Source organism: Microcaecilia unicolor, chromosome 2 (assembly GCF_901765095.1).
Source record: "Microcaecilia unicolor chromosome 2, aMicUni1.1, whole genome shotgun sequence".
Lineage (NCBI taxonomy): Eukaryota > Metazoa > Chordata > Amphibia > Gymnophiona > Siphonopidae > Microcaecilia > Microcaecilia unicolor.
This window is the reverse complement of record NC_044032.1, coordinates 623,126,518-623,145,537: the sequence shown is the minus strand read 5'-3', so window position 1 is coordinate 623,145,537 and position 19,020 is coordinate 623,126,518. Positions and strand designations below refer to the sequence as shown.

Genomic DNA, 19,020 nt, shown 5'->3' with positions numbered 1-19,020 from the left:
CTTTACAACCTGCGTACAGGGCGTCTGCAGTAGTCCAAATGACTTATCACTAGTGACTGTTCTAGGGTGTCGGAATGGTTCTTGGGAAAAAAGGGTTTTATTCTTTTGAGTTTCCACATCGAGTAGAACATTTTTTTCGTTGTATTCTTCACGTGGGTATCAAGTGTGAGGTTTCGATCAATAGTGACTACAATAATTTTCAGGTTTTCTGAAATGGGAAGTGTGCAGTATGGTGTGGTTATGGTGGGGTAGTTGTTTGTATTATATTGGAAAGTGAGAACTAGACATTGAGTTTTTTCTGCGTTAAGTTTTAACTGGAATGAATCCGCCCAGGAGTGCATGATTTGGAGGCTCTGGTTGACCTCGTTGGTTATTTCGTTTGTCCTTGGGAAAAATACTTTTTTTTTTTTCAGAGAAAAGGCGACATAAGCAGAATATAAGAAGGCAAGGGTTAAACATCTAGGAACTAAGGATCATGTAAGTAGAAATAATAGGTGTTTGAACATTGTGGTGCCATATTTATTTGGTTTGGCAGTGGGTATTTGGATTGTCAGACTATGTGGAAAGTGGTTAAATATAAAAAATTAGAACCTCTAGCTGTAACACAGTCAGTCAAATGGGTGGGTTATCAGACAGGCTGCAATGGTAGAATCAACCACCAGATGGATCTGTATGGCCAGAACCATGTTCTATAATAACGAGATGTCCTAAAGGAAATGCAGTTGCTTGCAAGCTGGGTCTGTTTGGCAGACTACGTACCAAGCAGACTGGGGTAGCGAGGGTGGCAGCCAGGCAAACAGCCTCAAGAAATAGTCAAATGAAATAAACACTTGTATTTACAAGTGTGTAAAGCTTGTTCACTTCACAGTCTGGATAAAAGTAACCACAAAGTCTTTTCAAGTTCAAGTAGTCTTCCTGCAGCTCTTGTTCCTGATAGGGCCCCACATCTCAGGTCAGCACTAGTTTTGCCTTCACAATTAAACAAACTAGTCCTTGTCTTCAGAATCAACCAATCTAAAGGATTAGAACTTCACAAGGCCAACGGAAATTGCCCTACCTTGGCAGTCTCCCGTTACCCTTTGTTTATAGTGGAGTCCATGGTCCCCTCTGATAACTACCTACTCTCAGGAAGGGCTATAATATATGGGAATTCCTTCTCTGATATATTTCTACTTACCATAGGAAATATACCATTTGGACCTGTGGGGCAAATAAGGTTTCTACCTCCTTACACCCACCCCAAGATACAGTGAACAGAGGAAACAGAGAAGACAGAGACTATGTTACTTTGAAGGGGAAAGTCTTTATTACTTACCAAATTAGGTAACAACAATGCAATGTCAGTAATAAATTTGTTATGAGAGGAAGAGAGACCACTGTGGTAAAGAGTCACTCAGTTGATCATCTCTGCCTCTGTCTAAATATCACACAGCAGCCACTTATATATTTATTTATTTATTTGTTTGTTTGTTTGTTGCATTTGTATCCCACATTTTCCCACCTATTTGCAGGCTCAATGTGGCTTACAATGTTCCGTCATGGCAATCGCCATTCCAGAGTAAAAGATACAATTGGTATTACATAAAGAACATGGATGACATAATAGAATTAAGCAATCAGGTATAGAGAGATCACATTAGGAATATCAGGTAAACGGTGATGTGATACAGTTCCTATGATGGATCATTGTGGTACGCCTTGTTGAAGAGATAAGTCTTCAGTGATTTCCGAAAGTTGATTAGGTCGCACATTGTTTTCACGTCAAATGGCAAAGCATTCCACAGCTGTGTGCTCATGCAGGAAAAGCTGGACGCATGTGTTAATCTGTATTTTAGTCCTTTGCAGCTGGGGAAGTGAAGATTCAGGAATGTGCGTGCTGATCTTTTAGCGTTCCTGGGTGGCAGGTCAACGACGTCTCATACAACCTTGCAATTTCAGCTATTTTCTGTCTTATTTCAGCTACTTTCTGACTTACTTTATTGTTACATAAACTGGAAACTACTATCTGAATGTTCTGGATACAGAACACATATCTAATGTTTTATGAAAACAGAAGTCCAAGGTTTCTTTCACAGAAGATTGCAGTCTTCACTTTGCTAAAGGAATCTTCCAAGACCAGGTCTTATCTCTATTTTGTCTAGCCACCTCAGAAACATCTTCACTTTTCAAACAGTAAATACATTCTTAGTGTCCCTGTCTGAGTCAGTCAACCTGTCAGGGAGGGGAAGAGCACTCCTTGCTGATCAACATGACCTTGTATTCACAGCTCTCAGCAATAATACAGAAAATGCAGTTCTCCAGGCATTTTTTTAAGTTTGAGCTTGGTTTAGCTATGCAGTTCATGGGTCATAACTGGTTGTAAGTGGTCAAAAAAGTGCAAATCAATTCACCTTTAAAAAGCTCGTGGAGGCAAAGATGGAAGGTGGCTGCTGCCTTCCCTGGCATCCATCTTTAGACACTGTGACCCCAACTTGGAACACCTTTGGAGGAACTCTTACTCAGGGCCTCCCTGTTCTGTTCCCACTCTGAGGCTTTAACTTTCTCTGACTGGGCCCCATCCTCCTGGCTAAACCAATTAGAAAATTAGATGGGCATCTTGTATATCCCTCTTACCAAAATGATACAGGTAAAACAAAAGTCTGTCCTGGGTATACAATAGAAATATCTTTACATGGTCACACTCTGTAGCTAGCAGCTGGGAGATATTTAAGTGATAAACAGAATCAGGAGCAGACTGGATGGTCTTCTACCACCACATATTATGTTAGTGGATCCTATGGAAAGCCTCAACCCTTCACAGCTTCCAAACTTTGCTGAATCTCTCACACTCAAGTTTAACAAAGAAAGTCCTCACACACAGCACCAAGAACCAGTTTAGAAAATAATCAGCTCCTTTCAAAAATAAAGAGAATTACTTTGTCCCTGGTAATGGGTTTTTTGATTACTGACCACTCTATACACAAATAAAGTACGTGCAATAACAACAACACATTTTCTTTTTCTTGTAGGGTTTGGAGGCATTCCTTAGTTGAGAATAGTTCAAAGAAGGAAGATCATTTAAACAATCAAAAGTAAGAACATATTTGGTCCTTGAAAAAGCATCCACACAAAAAGCAGGCACAAATCTGGGCAGATACTTTCTTATGGGCTAATACTGATTATTGGCCCACAGGAAAAGTAGCCTAGTAGCTTTACTTAAATTATTCTGGCAAAATAAAAACTATCCACAAGGTGATGGATTCCTCAGTGCCCTAGCAAGACAACTCAGAAAACATTTAATTGCAACAATCAACACGTTTCTAGGAACAATTGGAGAGGACCATCATACGGGGCATACAGTCATTTCCAAGTGTTTAATGTCATGCAGTACATGAAACTTTCATCTCGTTCATTCCCAACAAGTAATTTTACCTCTAGAGGCTGTGAACCAAAACATCTGCATTTGCCTTACCTGCAGGTGTCTCCCTCAGTGTCTGAATCTGACTCGTCACTGAAACCAACACTTCCATCATGGTCTTCCGCTGCCACACCACAGGTGTTTTGTTCTAATCGAAGCTTCCTGACATCCACATGAAATACCTTTTCATACAACAGCTCATAAAGAACAGCTAAAAATAAAGAAAACGAATGGTCAGGCCTATTGATCACAAAGAATGTAGCTCTGTGCTCTTTTCCTTCACAGTCTAATATAATTTAAAAAAAATAGAAAAGAGGTGTCACTTAACTCCCAGACTGTACAACCTAAAAGTTACACAAAAAATGTTTAAATTACTCCCAGTACTTCCAACAGCTTTGCATACAAAACCTTATCTTCTAGAAGGAGCTCCAATAATCCGAGTGTTGCATCTTTCGCACTAATATACAACAGCAGCATTATAAAGAGAAATAAAGGAGCCAGTACATTCAGGGCTGATGAAAGGGTACAGAGCTCCACACTCATGTGCTAACCTAACTTTTCTTCCTCCAACCCTCAAAAGGGGGAGAAAAAAAAAAAAGAAATCCTAACCATCAAAAAGTCCAGAAAATTAGTATGGTCTTTATGCTCTACCAACAGAAATAAATCCTCAAACAGCAATCAACGTCATCCTCTCACATGTTGACTGGAGAGTCTATAATGATGGAATATCAATTAAAGCGCCCTCTGTCACCTCTCAATTAAAAAAGCACAGAGCTCATCGTTTAGCTCATCAACTCAAAGCATTTGGAGCAGAGTTCTGTATTCTTCCTTATACCCTTGCTTTTTTTTTTTTTTTTAATACATTTTGGTGTTATAATATAAAAAAAATAATAAAAAAAAAACAATATATACATCGGTTTTTTTTTTTGTTCTTGTGGATTATCATGTAGACAGTTTTATGTTTTCCATGTAGACAATATCAGCATTGACAATGCCACAAGGTCCTTGGCATCCACAGATTACACAGATCTCTGGCTTAACAGATCGCAACACATAGGACTCAGCGGCCAACCAACTTCGTATGTTACATCTAGCTGCAGCAGATGCTCACTGAAATGCCATTTTATTTTAATGTATTGACTACTGTGCAGATCTGCTTCATCTACACAGTTCAAAGAAAACAACACAAAAGGAAAAAGGAAAAGGAAACAGTTGCTGTACTGTGCCTGAACTGCATCTGACATCCCTTTCTAATACACTGCATGTCTGCCAGCTTTTTAGGAGCCAGGAAGCAGTAAACCCAAGGCTGATGCGGCTGGCACACTGGACATTTAAAATCCATCTGAGACTGAAATGTTAACATCACAGTTGACCTGCATGCTAGATGTGTTGGACCACTTGGCACTCTCTCAATCAGAGCCTGTAGGCATACAGCAGCCTGGAATGTTTCTTGACCTTTAAACTCTGGCTCTGAGTGCCAGACTAGTCTACTGTGATAATTTTATGTTGAAATGTCAAATGAGCTGCACTGAATGGTAAAACCCAGTACAAAACTCTTGAGCAAGAAAAATCATCAACTGGCTATCCAGCCATGATTACAGTCAGAAGAAAATGGAGTAAAAGGAAAATAACTCTAGGAAGCTGGGAAGATATATACCCACTCTAGAAGGGCATTCTCCATTGCTGAATGCCATGCTGCAGACTGCTCTCTAGAGAACCAATATCTTGGCTAACCACGCTCCAAACCTTATGAAGAGCATGTATCATATTTACAACTCTCAATAAATGATTATTAAACTTTACAGTAAGTACATAGATACGGAAGTCAAACAGACAAAAAGGGTTTGCCTCTACTGCTCAGCAAGATATGGTACAGCAGCAGACTCAAAGGCACCATACTACACAGGATCCAGCTGCACTGTAAATGAAAGAAAAAAATCAAATGGTGTGATATATTATATTCTTCATTATACTATAGCATAAAGCTCTACTTTCTATATCAGTTCAAGAGAAAATGAGAACCTTTCTAGGATGTGATGCCTTTATTGGGTCAACAAAAAAAATGCTATAATGCATGAGCTTTCAAGACATTTGATGTTCCCTGAACAGGAGAACTAAAAGGTCTTGAGAGTTTATGCATTACAACAGTTTAGTATCTACGGTCACTACACAATACCATACAATATTACTCTGCAATGAGCTAAACAATAGCTACAACAGGCTTTTAAACTTCATGAGGGAAGACTTCAAATTAAACGACTCTACAGATTCACGTTCACCTGTTATACTCCACGCAGGATTTTGGAAACCTCTATCATATCCTCCCCAAAACCATCTCTTTTTCATACTGAACAGCCCTAACCAATTAAACCTTTCCTCATATGAGAGGAGTTCCATCCCATTTATCATTTGGTCACCTGTCTTTATACCATTTCTAATTCCACTGTATCTTTTTTGAAATGCAGCAACCAGAATTGCACACAATACTCGAGGTAAGGTCGCATCATGGAAAAAGAAAGGCATTATAATGTACTATATTTTCTATTCCTTTCCTGATAATTCTTAACATCTGGGTCTTCGGTTCTATTCAACAGCTCCTTTACTATTTGCTCCAAGCATTCCACTCATCACTGGTCTGCCTAAGATAAGTCATCCTTCTGCTGGTCCTGGATTTCCAAGTCTTCCACTCTTTTTCCCCAACTCTGTCAGCTCTTTCCTAAGCTCTATTACTGGTGACTTTATATCCTCTTTTGTTGCTGCAATATCTCCTTCAGCCAGCCCAACATGTCCTCTTTAATAACCACTGCACTTCTCTCACTCTTGCCAGTGTGCTCCTCTCACTTCAAATCTGAAGCTCAGCAACCAGGACCTGACACCACCATCTAGCCATGTGGGCTGCCAGGCTCCCCCTTGATATCAAAAACTTGCCAATCTCCTCCAACATCTACCTCCTGTTGAGACTGTCAGATACTTACCACCACTGAAAAAACTCTCATTGCCACTAACCATGGGCCAAAACATCGCCATTACCACCAGCTGACATCACTTCAAATCTCCCCAGTGCTGCAGGACACATGGTCAAAATAAAGGGCTTAGAGCCACCCCCTTCCTCCGGCCTCAACACGATCACTCTCTATGAGAGGGTTTCCCTCCAAGTCTATATAACAATAGATAAACACGAGTGACAGCTAAGCAAAACTGATAATCTCTCTAATCTGGACTGATCCAATGAGATCCAAGTTACTACCCTAACCAGTGGCAGTTACTAGCAGTTAATTAAGCTATTCTGCATGGGAAAATTAGGTTCTTACCGTGATAATTTTCTTTCCTTTAGTCATAGCAGATGCAGCCATTACAGATGGGTTGTGTCCATCAACCAGCAGAGGGAGATAGAGAGCACACTTTTTTCAGTGCCTCATACCAGCTTGCTCCACTGCCTCTCTTCAGTATTTGAAGCTTCCAAAGCAGTATGGCAAACCGCAATGGGAATAACATGAGCTTTCTTGACAGCAAACGATGGCCCTACAACAAAGGGCATTAACTCAGAATGGAGGGAATGAAACAACCTCCCGGAGGGCATAAACTCATCCTCCACTGAGACACAACTGGAGGGAATAAACTCATCCTCCCGGAGGGAATAAACTCATCCTCCAAAACATGAAACTGGAGGGAATTAAGTCATCCTCCTTTAATTAAACAAGAATCCTGAAGACTGTTTTCCGACTTTGTCCCAAGGACGGAATCTCCAGGAAACATGAACAGAACCTGAAATAGATTTACAGCAGATAGCAATCAGACAGGGAGGGATCATGGCTGCATCTGCTATGACTAAAGGAAAGAAAATTATCACGGTAAGAACCTAATTTTCCCTTCCTTGTCATCAAGCAGATGCAGCCATTACAGATGGGATGTATCAAAGCAATCACTAGATAGGGTGGGAACAAGCCACACCACGCGCCAGCACTTGCGCTCCAAAATGTGCGCCCCTCCTGGCAGCCACATCCAGCCTGTAATGTCGGACAAAAGAGCTTAGAAGCCCATGTTGCTGCACTACAAATCTCTTGAAGAGAGAGTGCTCCAGTTTCAGCCCAAGAAGAGGAAATTCCTCTAGTGGAATGTGCCTTAAAGGCATCAGGCGGAGGCCGGCCGGCAAGCAAATAAGCTGAAAAGATAGATTCTTTGAGCCAACGGGCAATAGTGGCTTTAGACGCTGGACACCCTCTGCGAGGACCTGATAGCAAAACAAACAGTTGATCAGAGATCCTGAAAGAGTTAGTAACTCGCAGATACTGCAGCAGAGTCCTGCGCACGTCCAACAGGTGCAATTGCCCAAAAGATTCTGGAAACTCCTCGACAAAGGAGGGCAAGAAAATAGGTTGGTTCAGGTGAAACGCTGAAACCACCTTAGGCAAGAAGGAAGGCACGGTCCGAACTGTGACCCTGGACTCTGAGAATTGCAGAAATAGGTCTCTACAGCACAGCACCTGGAGCTCCGACACCCATCTCGCCGAAGTAATGACCACTAAAAAGATGGCATTCAGTCTCAAACCTGTCTCTGAAGCACACCGAAGCAGTTCAAAGGGAGCACCCTGAAGGGCTTTCAGCACTAGCCCCAGGTTCCAAGCTGGACAAGGTGCACGCACGGGAGGACGGAGCCAAAGCACCCCTCTAAGAAACCGTGCCACATCTGGATGAGAAGCTAAAGACACGCCTTCAACCTTGCCATGCAGGGAGACCAACGCTGCCACTTGCACCCGCAGGGAATTATAGGCCAAGCCTTTTTGTACACCATCCTGCAAAAAGTCCAGAATCGGCGAGACAGGAGCCCGCAGGGGTGTGATCTCTTTGGAAGCACACCAGACTTCAAACTGGCGCCAAATCCTGGCATAAGCCACGGAAGTGGAACGCTTGCGGGCTTACAGGAGAGTGGTAATTACTTTATTGAAATAGCCTTTGTCTCTCAATTGCACCCTCTCAATCGCCAGGCCATAAGACCAAATCGGCCGGCGTCCTCCTTGGTCACCGGACCCTGTGACAACAGGTTGGGAACCAGAGGTAACTGAAGGGGATCCTCTACGAGCATCTGTCGGAGGTCCGCATACCAAGGCCTCCTGGGCCAATCCGGGGCGACGAGAACCACTTCTCCTGGATGCAGCCGAATCCGCAGGAGCACTCGCCCTACCAAGGGCCACGGAGGGAGCACATACAGTAGGCCCGGAGGCCAGGGTTGAGTCAAGGCATCCAACCCCGCCAAGCGACGATCTCTCCGTCTGCTGAAAAAGCACGGGACTTTGGCATTGATGCTTGTCACCATTAGATCCATCACGGGCTTGCCCCACTTGGCACATATCTGCAGGAATACTTCGTCTGCAAGTTCCCACTCCGCTGGATCGATCTGATGCCTGCTTAGATAATCGGCTTGCACGTTGCTCTGACCTGCAATGTGAGCTGCTGACAGAAACTGTAGATGCAGCTCGGCCCAGTGGCAAATTTTTTCGGCCTGCGCGGCTAGAGCTCTGCACTGAGTGCCGCCTTGTCGACTTATGTAAGCCACTGCTGTCGTATTGTCCGACATCACTCTGACAGCCAATCCTTCCAGGGTCACTTGAAAAGGCAGAAACGCCTGAAACACCGCTTTCAACTCTAGGCGGTTGATGGACCACCGACTCCTCGGGTGTCCATAGACTCTGGGCATGCTTCCCCTTGCAATGTGCGTCCCAGCCCTTCAGGCTGGCATCTGTCACCACTAGGCACCAATCGGGGAGCGCCAGCGGCATTCCTCGCCGCAGCATGCTGTCTGAGAGCCACCACTCCATACTGAGTCGGGCCGCAGGGAGCCAAGAGAGTCTGCATTGATAATCCTGAGATACTGGAGACCATCTTTGGAGTAGAGCATACTGTAGAGGTCTCAGGTGCGCTCTCGCCCATGGCACCAGTTCCATGGTGGCCGTCATCGATCCAAGCAGCTGGACAATGTCCCAAGCTCGCGGGCGGGGCATCCTCAGGAGCAGACGGACCTGATTCTGAAGCTTGCACCGCCTTTACTCGGGTAGGTACACATAGCCCGAGGCTGTGTTGAACCTGGCCCCCAAATATTCTAGACTCTGCAAGGGGGTCAGGTGACTTTTGGCCAAATTGACGACCCAGCCCAGAGATTGAAGTACTGAGACCACTCTGGCTGTTACATGCTGACTCTCTGCAGCAGAGTTTGCTCGAATGAGCCAGTCGTCCAGGTACGGGTGAACCCGAATACCCTCTCGCCTTAGAAAGGCAGCTACTACCACCATAACCTTCGAAAAGGTGCGGGGAGCTGTGGCGAGGCCAAAAGGCAAGGCCCGGAACTGGAAATGCTTTCCCATCACCGCAAACCTCAGAAACTTCTGATGCGGGGGCCAAATTGGTATGTGCAAGTAGGCTTCTTTTAGGTCCAGAGACGTGAGAAACTCTCCTGGCTATACCACCGCAATGACGGAGCGCAGGGTTTCCATGTGAAAATGCCGTACTCTCAGGGACTTGTTTAATTCTTTTAAGCCCAGAATAGGGCGAAACGACCCTCCTTTTCGCGGCACCACAAAGTAGATGGAGTAGCGGCTGCAGCTGTGTTCGGCGTGAGGTACCGGGGAACACGGCCCCTATCTGAATCAGACCTTGTAAAGTCTCCTCTACCGCCGCCCGTTTGGCGGCAGAACCGCATCGGGACTCCACCAACACGTCTCTTACAGGGGCGTCGAATTCTATTCTGAAACCATCTCTGATCAGGTCCAAGACCCACTGAGCTGAGGAAATGTTGGCCCACTCCTTGGCAAAGAGGGAAAGACGTCCTCCGATGACAGGACTCGAGGAGAGGGCCAGCGCACCATCATTGAGAGGGTCGCCCCTGAACTCCAGGCCTTGAGCCAGTGGCTGTGGAACGTTTGTCCGAGCGAAAGGAGTTCCTCTGCTGAAAACGGGCATGAGAAGTGAACCCAGCAGAACGCCCCGGGCGGTACCTTCGAGCTCCACGGAAGCGAGGTCTGCAACAGGAGTGGACCGCCGCACCCTTAGAGGAAGGCCGAGGCCTATCTTCGGGCAAGCGCTGGGGTTTAGCCTCACCCAGGCCCTTCACAATTTTCTCCAACTCCTCACCAAACAGGAGAAGGCCTTGAAAGGGCAACTTCACCAACCTTTGCTTAGAGGCCATGTCAGCCGCCCAATGCCGTAGCCAAAGAAGACGGCGAGCCGCCACTGCTACTACCATGTGTTTAGCCGAAGCACTGACAATATCATAAAGGGCGTCAGCAAGAAAGGACAAGGCCGACTCCATCCGCGGAGCCACATCTGTAAAGGGCTCTGCTCCATCACCGGGCTGTTCCACTGCCTGTTGCAACCAAGCCAGGCAGGCTCTAGCAGCATAACAACTGCATGCAGACGCCCGAATAGTGAGACCTGCAATTTCAAATGACCATTTAAGTGCTGATTCCAGTCTACGGTCTTGAATATCCTTCAGGGCAACACCTCCTTCAACAGAGAGGGTAGTTCTCTTTGTCACAGCTGTGACTAGGGCATCCACTTTAGGCATAGCAAAGCGAGCCATATGCTCCTCACTCAGAGGGTATAATTACCCCATAGCCCTGGAAACTTTCAAAGGTCCCTCGGGGTCAGCCCATTGAGCCGAAATAAGCTCTTGGATGGAGTCATGCAAAGGAAAGGCTCGAGCAGGCTTTTTGGTACTAGCCATCCTAGGATTCACAGAGGAGGCTGTGCCACTGGCAGGGTCCTCAATAGAGAGAGCCTGTAGGGCATCAGAAATAAGCGCTGGCAGCTCATCACGCTGGAAAATCCTCACCGGGGAGGGATCGTCCAGATCCTGAGTCACTTCTGCACCAGACTCTGGCTCCTCAGACCATGAAGGCCTGCCAGAGTCCTCCGAATCCTCGCAGCCCGACCACGGGGGGGAAAATGGAGGTGCAGCACTCTCTGAAGGGGAAAGAGCCCTTCAGCGCTTCATATTCTGCCAATTATCAGGGAATAACGCCTCAGAGGGCATACCCAGGCTAGAATCCACCGGGGGGGGGGGGGGCATTAGAAGAGGCCCCTGCAGGGCTTTGTGGGAGAGCTCTTTTATGCATGTATGCTTTATGCATTAATAAGACAAAATCAGGGGAGAAAAACTCACCCTGGGCACCCGGATCTCTGCCGGGGCTAGTAGCTCTCATATCAGCCTCACTCCGAGGACTCCCCCCGAGCTCAGGACTCTCCGTCTCAGCGGAGGTCGCGCCATGTGGTAAATTCAAAATGGTGCCCGCTGCCAGCTCAGAGCGCGAAGAATCGTCGCTCGCCATGCTCGGGCCGGCTCTAACGTCTATACAGCACGATTTACAGAGCCCCGCTGCTGATCTGCGCTTGCCACACTTGGAACAGCGCTTTACTGTCTCCGCAGCCATCGCCGAAAATGGCTGTAAAATTCAAAATGGCGGTTCGCGCCAAATCGCCCCGATCACGGGCCCACCCCGGAGGAGTCAGAAAACACTCTTAACTCACTGGACCGAGTATCACAGCTCCGGTCCCACAGAAAAAGGCAAGGAAAAACCTCCGTTCCTTTTTTTTTTTTTTTAACGCTGTGAGGAAAGCAGAGGTAAATAGAACTCCGGAGGCTCAGGTGAGTGGGAAAGGCAGGGAAAGGGCGAACCTATGTGCCTGCATCCACTGTTGGTGGGGAAGGACAGGGAAAGCTAAGCAATGTGTCCACATCCACGGAGGTATGGGTAAGGCAGGGAAAGGGCGAACCTATGTGCCTTTAAAGTGAAGCTGCTATAGCCTCCAACACCCCTGCTAACAACTGGCAAAAGCACAGGAGCAACCTCCAGGCAGATTTTAGATGGAGCTCGAAGAAGCTGCAGCCACTCTGCTAGGGGAGATAGAGAATACTGAAGAGAGGCAGTGGAGCAAGCTGGTATGAGGCACTGAAAAAAGTGTGCTCTCTATCTCCCTCTGCTGGTTGATGGACACAACCCATCTGTAACGGCTGCATCTGCTTGATGACAAGGAAAGGGCAATTTTCAAACCCATTGACAAAGCCAGCTCATTCCCTTAGTTAGATGGCTAGACTGAACAGAATTGTACCCATTAACCAACTGGTACTCACACTGGCAAAAAGCAGCACTCTCTTCATACGCCATCGGGTAGACAATATCATAGTGATTTCCATTTGAAAAACACAGCAATACCTGCGCAAAGAATAAAACAGTAGAGGTGATTTCCAGTTTATTAAAACCAAATCTAAAGGAATTATGGAAATCCTAAATGTACCCAAAACTAACAGGAATATGAGCATGATTTTGCACATTAAGTATTGCAACCTGCAGAAAACTATGGATAGGCTATTAACATTACTTAATGAAAATTCTAGAAATATAGCAAGGGTGGGCAACCATGATCCTCGAGGGCCACAACCCAGTCGAGTTTCCACAATAAGAATGCATGAGATCTATTTGCATATACCATTATATGCAATCCCATGCATATTCATTGAGGAAATCTTGAAAACTCAACTGAGTTGTGGCCCTCAAGGACAGTGGTTGCCCACTCCTTATCTACAGCATTTGTTAAACATTGCCAAATACTTTTTTCATGGAACATCAAAAACAAACCAAAGATTCTAAAGATTTTATTCCACTTTAAAATGTCAGGATTAAATAAAGAACACGTACAACTTGTTACATATGCAAAGTGATCTAAAGAAGCCCATCAATGGCCTAAACTATTACATCTGCAGTTGGATATTCTACTGGCTGAGGGACTGATCCATTCTGCAATGAGTTACTGTTAGCTTGTGCAACAAATTTATTTATTTATTTTATTGCATTTGTATCCCACATTTTCCCACCTCTTTGCGGGCTCAGTGTGGCTTACAATACATTGTTAATGATGGAAATACAATTTGTTACAGTACTGTTATGGTTACATAGTGAGGAGTTATGTGAAGGCAAAGTGAAAATCAAAATATCATTTGGGAAAATAGAACAGTGGAATGTATCAATGGGGAAATGATAGGGCGATAGAATGTAATTTTGGAAGTAGAACAGTGTATCAATGGACAAAATATCATTTGTGGATAGAACAATGCAGTGTATCGATGGGGAAATGATAGGGCGATAGAACAATAGCAAGAGAGCATTAGGGTATAGCAATTTTATCTGAGGGTAGAGTTTTAGGTGTGGCGAAAGTACGGGGAAGAGAATTCAGAAGAGAGTGTATTGATGCATTTCTATTAGTGTGTATGGAATTCATGTGTTCTGATCCTTGCAATAGATTTTTTCGAAGAGATGAGTCTTCAGTAGTTTGCGGAAGTCGGTTAGTTCGTAGGTCATTTTCAGGTTGCGTGGTAGTGTATTCCAGTAGTGCGTGCTCATATAAGGGAAGGTTGATGCATGCAGTACTTTGTATTTTATACCTTTGCACTTCGGGAAGTGGAGATTGAGGAAAGTTTGGGATGATCTTTTAGCGTTTCTGGGTGGTAGGTCTATTAAGTCAGACATGTATGCAGGGGCTTCACCGTGAATGATTTTGTGAACCAAGGTGCATACTTTAAAGGTGATGCGTTCCTTGAGTGGGAGCCAGTGTAGTTTCTCACGTAAGGGTTTTGCACTTTCGTATTTTGGCTTTCCGAAGATGAGTCTGGCTGCTGTGTTCTGGGCAGTCTGAAGTTTCCTCAGTATTTGCTCTTTGCAGCCTGCGTATAGTGAATTGCAGTAGTCCAGGTGGCTGAGTACGAGTGATTGCACTAGGCTGCGGAAGACAGATCTTGGGAAGAATGGTCTTAGTCTTTTCAGTTTCCACATGGAGTAGAACATCTTTTTGGTTGTGTTGTTCGCATGAGTCTCAAGTGTTAGGTGGCGGTCAATAGTGACTCCAAGGATTTTTAAAGTTTCTGAGATTGGTAGATTTAGTTTAGGTGTGTTAATAGCGGTGAATTTATTCGTGTTGTATTGGGAGGCATTGAGTTTTTTCTGCATTCAGTTTCAATCGGAATGCATCTGCCCAGGTGTTCATGATGTGTAGACTTTGGTTGATTTCGTTGGAGATTTCATTAATGTCTTGTTTGAATGGAATATATATTGTTACATCATCGGCATATATGTATGGGTTAAGGTTATGATTCGATAGAAGTTTTGCCAAGGGAATCATCATTAGGTTGAAAATGGTTGGTGAGAGGGGGAATCCCTGCGGTACTCCACATTCAGGTGTCCATGCAGCAGATGCAGTTGAGTTTGATGTGACCTGATATGAGCGCTGGGTTAGGAACCCCTTGAACCAGTTTAGGACATTGCCTCCGATGCCAAAATAATCAAGTATGTGTAGTAGGATTCCGTGATCAACCATATCAAAGGCACTTGACATGTCAAATTGTAAGAGGAGTATGTTGGAACCGGTTGCAATCATTTGCTTAAATTTGGTCATTAGGGTAATTAGTACTGTTTCTGTGCTGTGGTTTGACCGGAATCCTGATTGGGCATCATGCAGTATTGAGTCACAAAAGCCCAATGGCTCATGCCATAATTGGCATTCCTTACAGCCAACTACATACTTGGTTTTCTTCAACCAAGCTTTTCCCAGCTCATAGCAGGTTCTTGTTCCCACGGAACCAGAGGGCATCTCCATATAGCACACAGTAAATGACAGAAAATAAAGAGCAAAATGGCCCTCCTAGGTGTTTAGTTGTAGCTGCTCCCACCATTCCCTGAGAAGGAAGTTTCTTTAAGCCCTTTCTTGCAAAAACCTTCTTTGTAGCTGGAAGAAACTATCCTAAGGGAGCACCTTCTGCAATTACAGGTACTAGCATACAGTTGGATTTGATAAGACTGTAGAAGACTATGCAGGGGAGGTTGTTGGTCTCCCTTTGTCTGTTACGGTGATTCAGGGAATCAAGAGTGCAGGACAAACAGCAGTCCATGATTGCAGTGGAAGAAGCAGTTGCCTGTGCCATGGTGTCTCAATAACAGAAACTGCCGAGGTACATGAGGTAAACCTTTCCTCTAAACAGAGCGGTGCTGAGACACAGAAATGTAAAGTTATTAACTTAGGAGGTCATAATATAAGCCTGATAGGGCTGAAGGCATAAGAATAAAAGTTTCAAAAATTTCAATTGAGAGAATCTTAAAGCGAATTATTGGAACAAAATCTAAATATTGTGGTCTCCTTAGTTATAGGGAACGTATCAATGCAGAATAAAACCATCATCAGAGAACACAGTTTGGTGGAGGAACCTTCACCTTATAAATTTTCCATAAATGAGAATTATTCCCCCTGCCAATATAATTAATATATTGGAGATACCAGAGACAGCAAACCCTATTATCTCAAAGGCATGTTATTTACCCCCTTTCAAGGGGCTGGCAAGGAGAGCAGTCATTGGCTAATGGAAAATATCTGGAGGAAAAAGTGAAGATACTTACCTCTAGCAGGTATTCTCCGAGGACAGCAGGCTTCATATTCTCGTACGTTGGTAGACGCCGATCCACGTCACCCGGTCCGGCATTTATGCCAAAGTAAAAAGAGTTTTGTGAAGCACGAGCCACGCTCCATTGCTCATGAATGAGTGCATTCCTGACCACCGCAAGAACACGGTCCTCTCAGTTTAATTTTAAAACAAAAAGAATAAAAATGAAATAATGAAGGAGACAACTCCAAGGGGAGATGGACAGGATTCTGAGAATATGAAGCCTTCTGTCCTCAGATAATAAGTGCTATAGGGCAAGTATCTTCGCTTTCTCCAAGGACAAGCAGGCTTGCATATTCTCACATGTGGAGAATCCCTAGCATTCATGCTCACCAAAAACAACAAACATTGGTTAATTGGGTCTCATGGTGGTGAGGACATAACACAGATTAACCTGAAACTATATACAATCTGAATGAGGGTGCAGCCTAGAACAGAATAAAATGGGCTTAGGAGGTTGGAGTTGGATTCTAGAACCCGAACAGATTCTGCAACACTACACTAACTGCCCAAACCGACTGTCGCGTCGGGTATCCTGCTCAAGATGTGAATGTTTGGAATGAAGACCATGTCGCAGCCTTGCAAATTTCTTCAATGGAGGCTGATCTCAAGTGGTCTACGAACGCTGACATGGCTTTGACACTGTGAGCTGTGACATGACCGTCCAAGGCCAGCCCAGCCTGGACATAAGTGAAGGAAATCCAATCTGCAAGCCAAATTGAGATGGTGTGTTTCCTGACGGCAACCCCCATCCTGTGGGATTAAAAGAAACAAAAAGATGGGCGCACTATCTGTGGGTCCTTGTCCACTCCATGTAGTAGGCCAATGCTCTATTGTTGTCCAAGGTGTGCAAGCTGCTTTCACCAGGATGGGAATGAGGTCATGGAAAGATGTCGGCAAGAAATCAACTGTTTCAGATAGAAGTCCACCACCACCTTTGGCAGGAACTTAGGGTGCGTGCGGAGGACTACTCTGTTGCGATGAAACTTAGTATAAGGTGCATCCACTGCTAAGGCCTGAAGCTCAATGACCCTACGAACTGAAGTTACAGCCACCAAGAAAACGACATTCCATGTCAAGTACTTCAGATGGCAGGAATTCAGTGGCTCAAAAAGCAGCTTTTCTCAGCTGGGTGAGAACGATGTTGAGATCCCATGACACTGGTGAAGATTTGACAGGGGGCTTTGACAAAAGCAAACCTCTCATGAAGCGAACAATAAAAGGCTGTCCAGAGATGGGCTTACCTTCTACACATTGATGATAACACTAATTGCACTAAGGTGAACCCTTACAGAGTTGGAGTTCAGACCAGACTCAGACAACTGTAGAAGGTACTCAAGCAGGGTCTATGTAGGACAAGTAAGAGGATCTAGGGCCTTACTCTCACAATGGACAGCACACCGCCTCCATTTACAAGAGTAACACCTCTTAATGGAATCTTTCCTGGAAGCCAGCAAGACCCAGGAGTTCCCCCCCCCCCCCCCCCAGAAAGACCCAAGGAAGCAAATTCTAAGCTCTCAACATCCAAGCTGTGAGAGCCAGAGATTGTAGGTTGGGATGCAGAAGCGACTCCTCGTTCTGAGTGATGAGGGTCAGAAAACATTCCAATCTCCACGGTTCTTCAGAGAATAATTCCAGAGGGAACCAAACCTGCCGTGGCCAGTTCAGCGCGACCAGAATCATGGTTCTGCAGTCTTGCTTGAGTTTCAACAAAGTTCTTCCTACTAGAGGTATTGGAGGATAAGCATACAGGAGACCTGTCCCCCAATTGAGGAGACAGGCATCTCACATTAGTCTGCTGTGGGCCTGAAGCCTGGAACAGAACTGAGGGACCTTGTGGTTGATCTGAGTGGCAAAAAGATCTATTGAGGTGGTGCCCCACAATTGAAAAATTTTGCAGGCTATGCCAATGTGTAGAGACCACTCGTGCGGTTCCATTATCCTGCTCAGCATGTCAGCCAGGTGTTGTTTGCGCCTGCCAGATAAGTGGCTCAAAGGAACATGCCGTGCTAGCAAGCCCAATGCCACATCCGAACAGATTAGATTGTAAGCTCTTTGAGCAGGGACTGTTTCTTCTATGTTTGTGCAGCACTGCGTACGCTTTGTAGCGCTATAGAAATGCTAAGTATTAGTAGTAGTAGCCTCCTGACAGGGTGTGATCCGGTGCCCCCCTGCTTGTTGATGTAATACATTGCAACCTGATTGTACGTTTGAACAAGAATAATTTGATGGGCTAGCCGATCTCTGAAAGCCTTTAGAGCATTCCAGACCATTCAAAGGTCCAGGAGATTGATCTGAAGATTTGTTTCCTGGGGGGGGACCAGGTTCCTTGAGTGTGAAGCCCATCTACATCAGATCCCCATACCAGAAGAGATGTGTCCGCTATCAGAACTTTTTGTGGCTGAGGAATTTGGAATGAAAGTCCCAGAGTCAAATTGGATCAAATTGTCCAACACTGAAGACAGCGAACGAGCTCTTGGGACACTTGGATGACATCCTTCATACTCCCCATGGCTTGATACCACTGAGAAGCCAGGATCCACTGAGCTGATCTCATACGAAGATGTGTCATAGGTGTAACATACACTGTGGAAGCCATGTAGCCCAGCAATCTCAACATCTGCTGAGATGTGACTTGCCGAGAAGCAGGAATCTTGGACGTCAGCAAAACAAAGTTGTCTGCTATGGCTTCTGGGAAGTAGGCTCAAACCTTCTGCGTGTTGAGCAGGGCTCCTATGAACTCCAATTGTTGGACAGGGTGGAGATGGAACTTGGGGTAGTTTAAAATGGGGGAATACCTGAGGAAGGAGCTGATGGGATGGGAGGAAATACAAGAAGTGGAAGGACAGTGGTCCAGACTGAAAGAAGCTATAAATAGGGCCACGAACCTTTATGTAAGGAAAGTAAATAAAAGCAAGAGAAAAAGGAAACCGATATGGTTCTCCAAGCAAGTGGCTGAGAAAATAAAGGCTAAAGAGTTGGCATTCCAGAAATACAAAAAAACTCATGAAAAGGGACACGAGGAGGAATACCAGATGAAACTGAAAGAAGCCAAGAGAGAGATACGTCTGGCGAAAGCGCAAACGGAAGAACAAATGGCTAGAAATGTAAGGAGGGGTGGCAAAATTTTCTTCAGGTATATTAG

The 19,020-nt window shown here is 45.0% G+C and overlaps 1 protein-coding gene across 1 annotated transcript in view; it reads right to left on the bottom strand.

The window, feature by feature from the left end:
* The window catches only part of OTUD4 (OTU deubiquitinase 4), a 246,343-nt gene that overhangs the window by 160,045 nt on the left and 67,278 nt on the right, over positions 1–19,020 (bottom strand). The window contains 2 exon segments of the mRNA XM_030191676.1: positions 3,452–3,608; positions 12,522–12,603. Coding sequence (XP_030047536.1) covers positions 3,452–3,608; positions 12,522–12,603 — 239 coding nt within the window.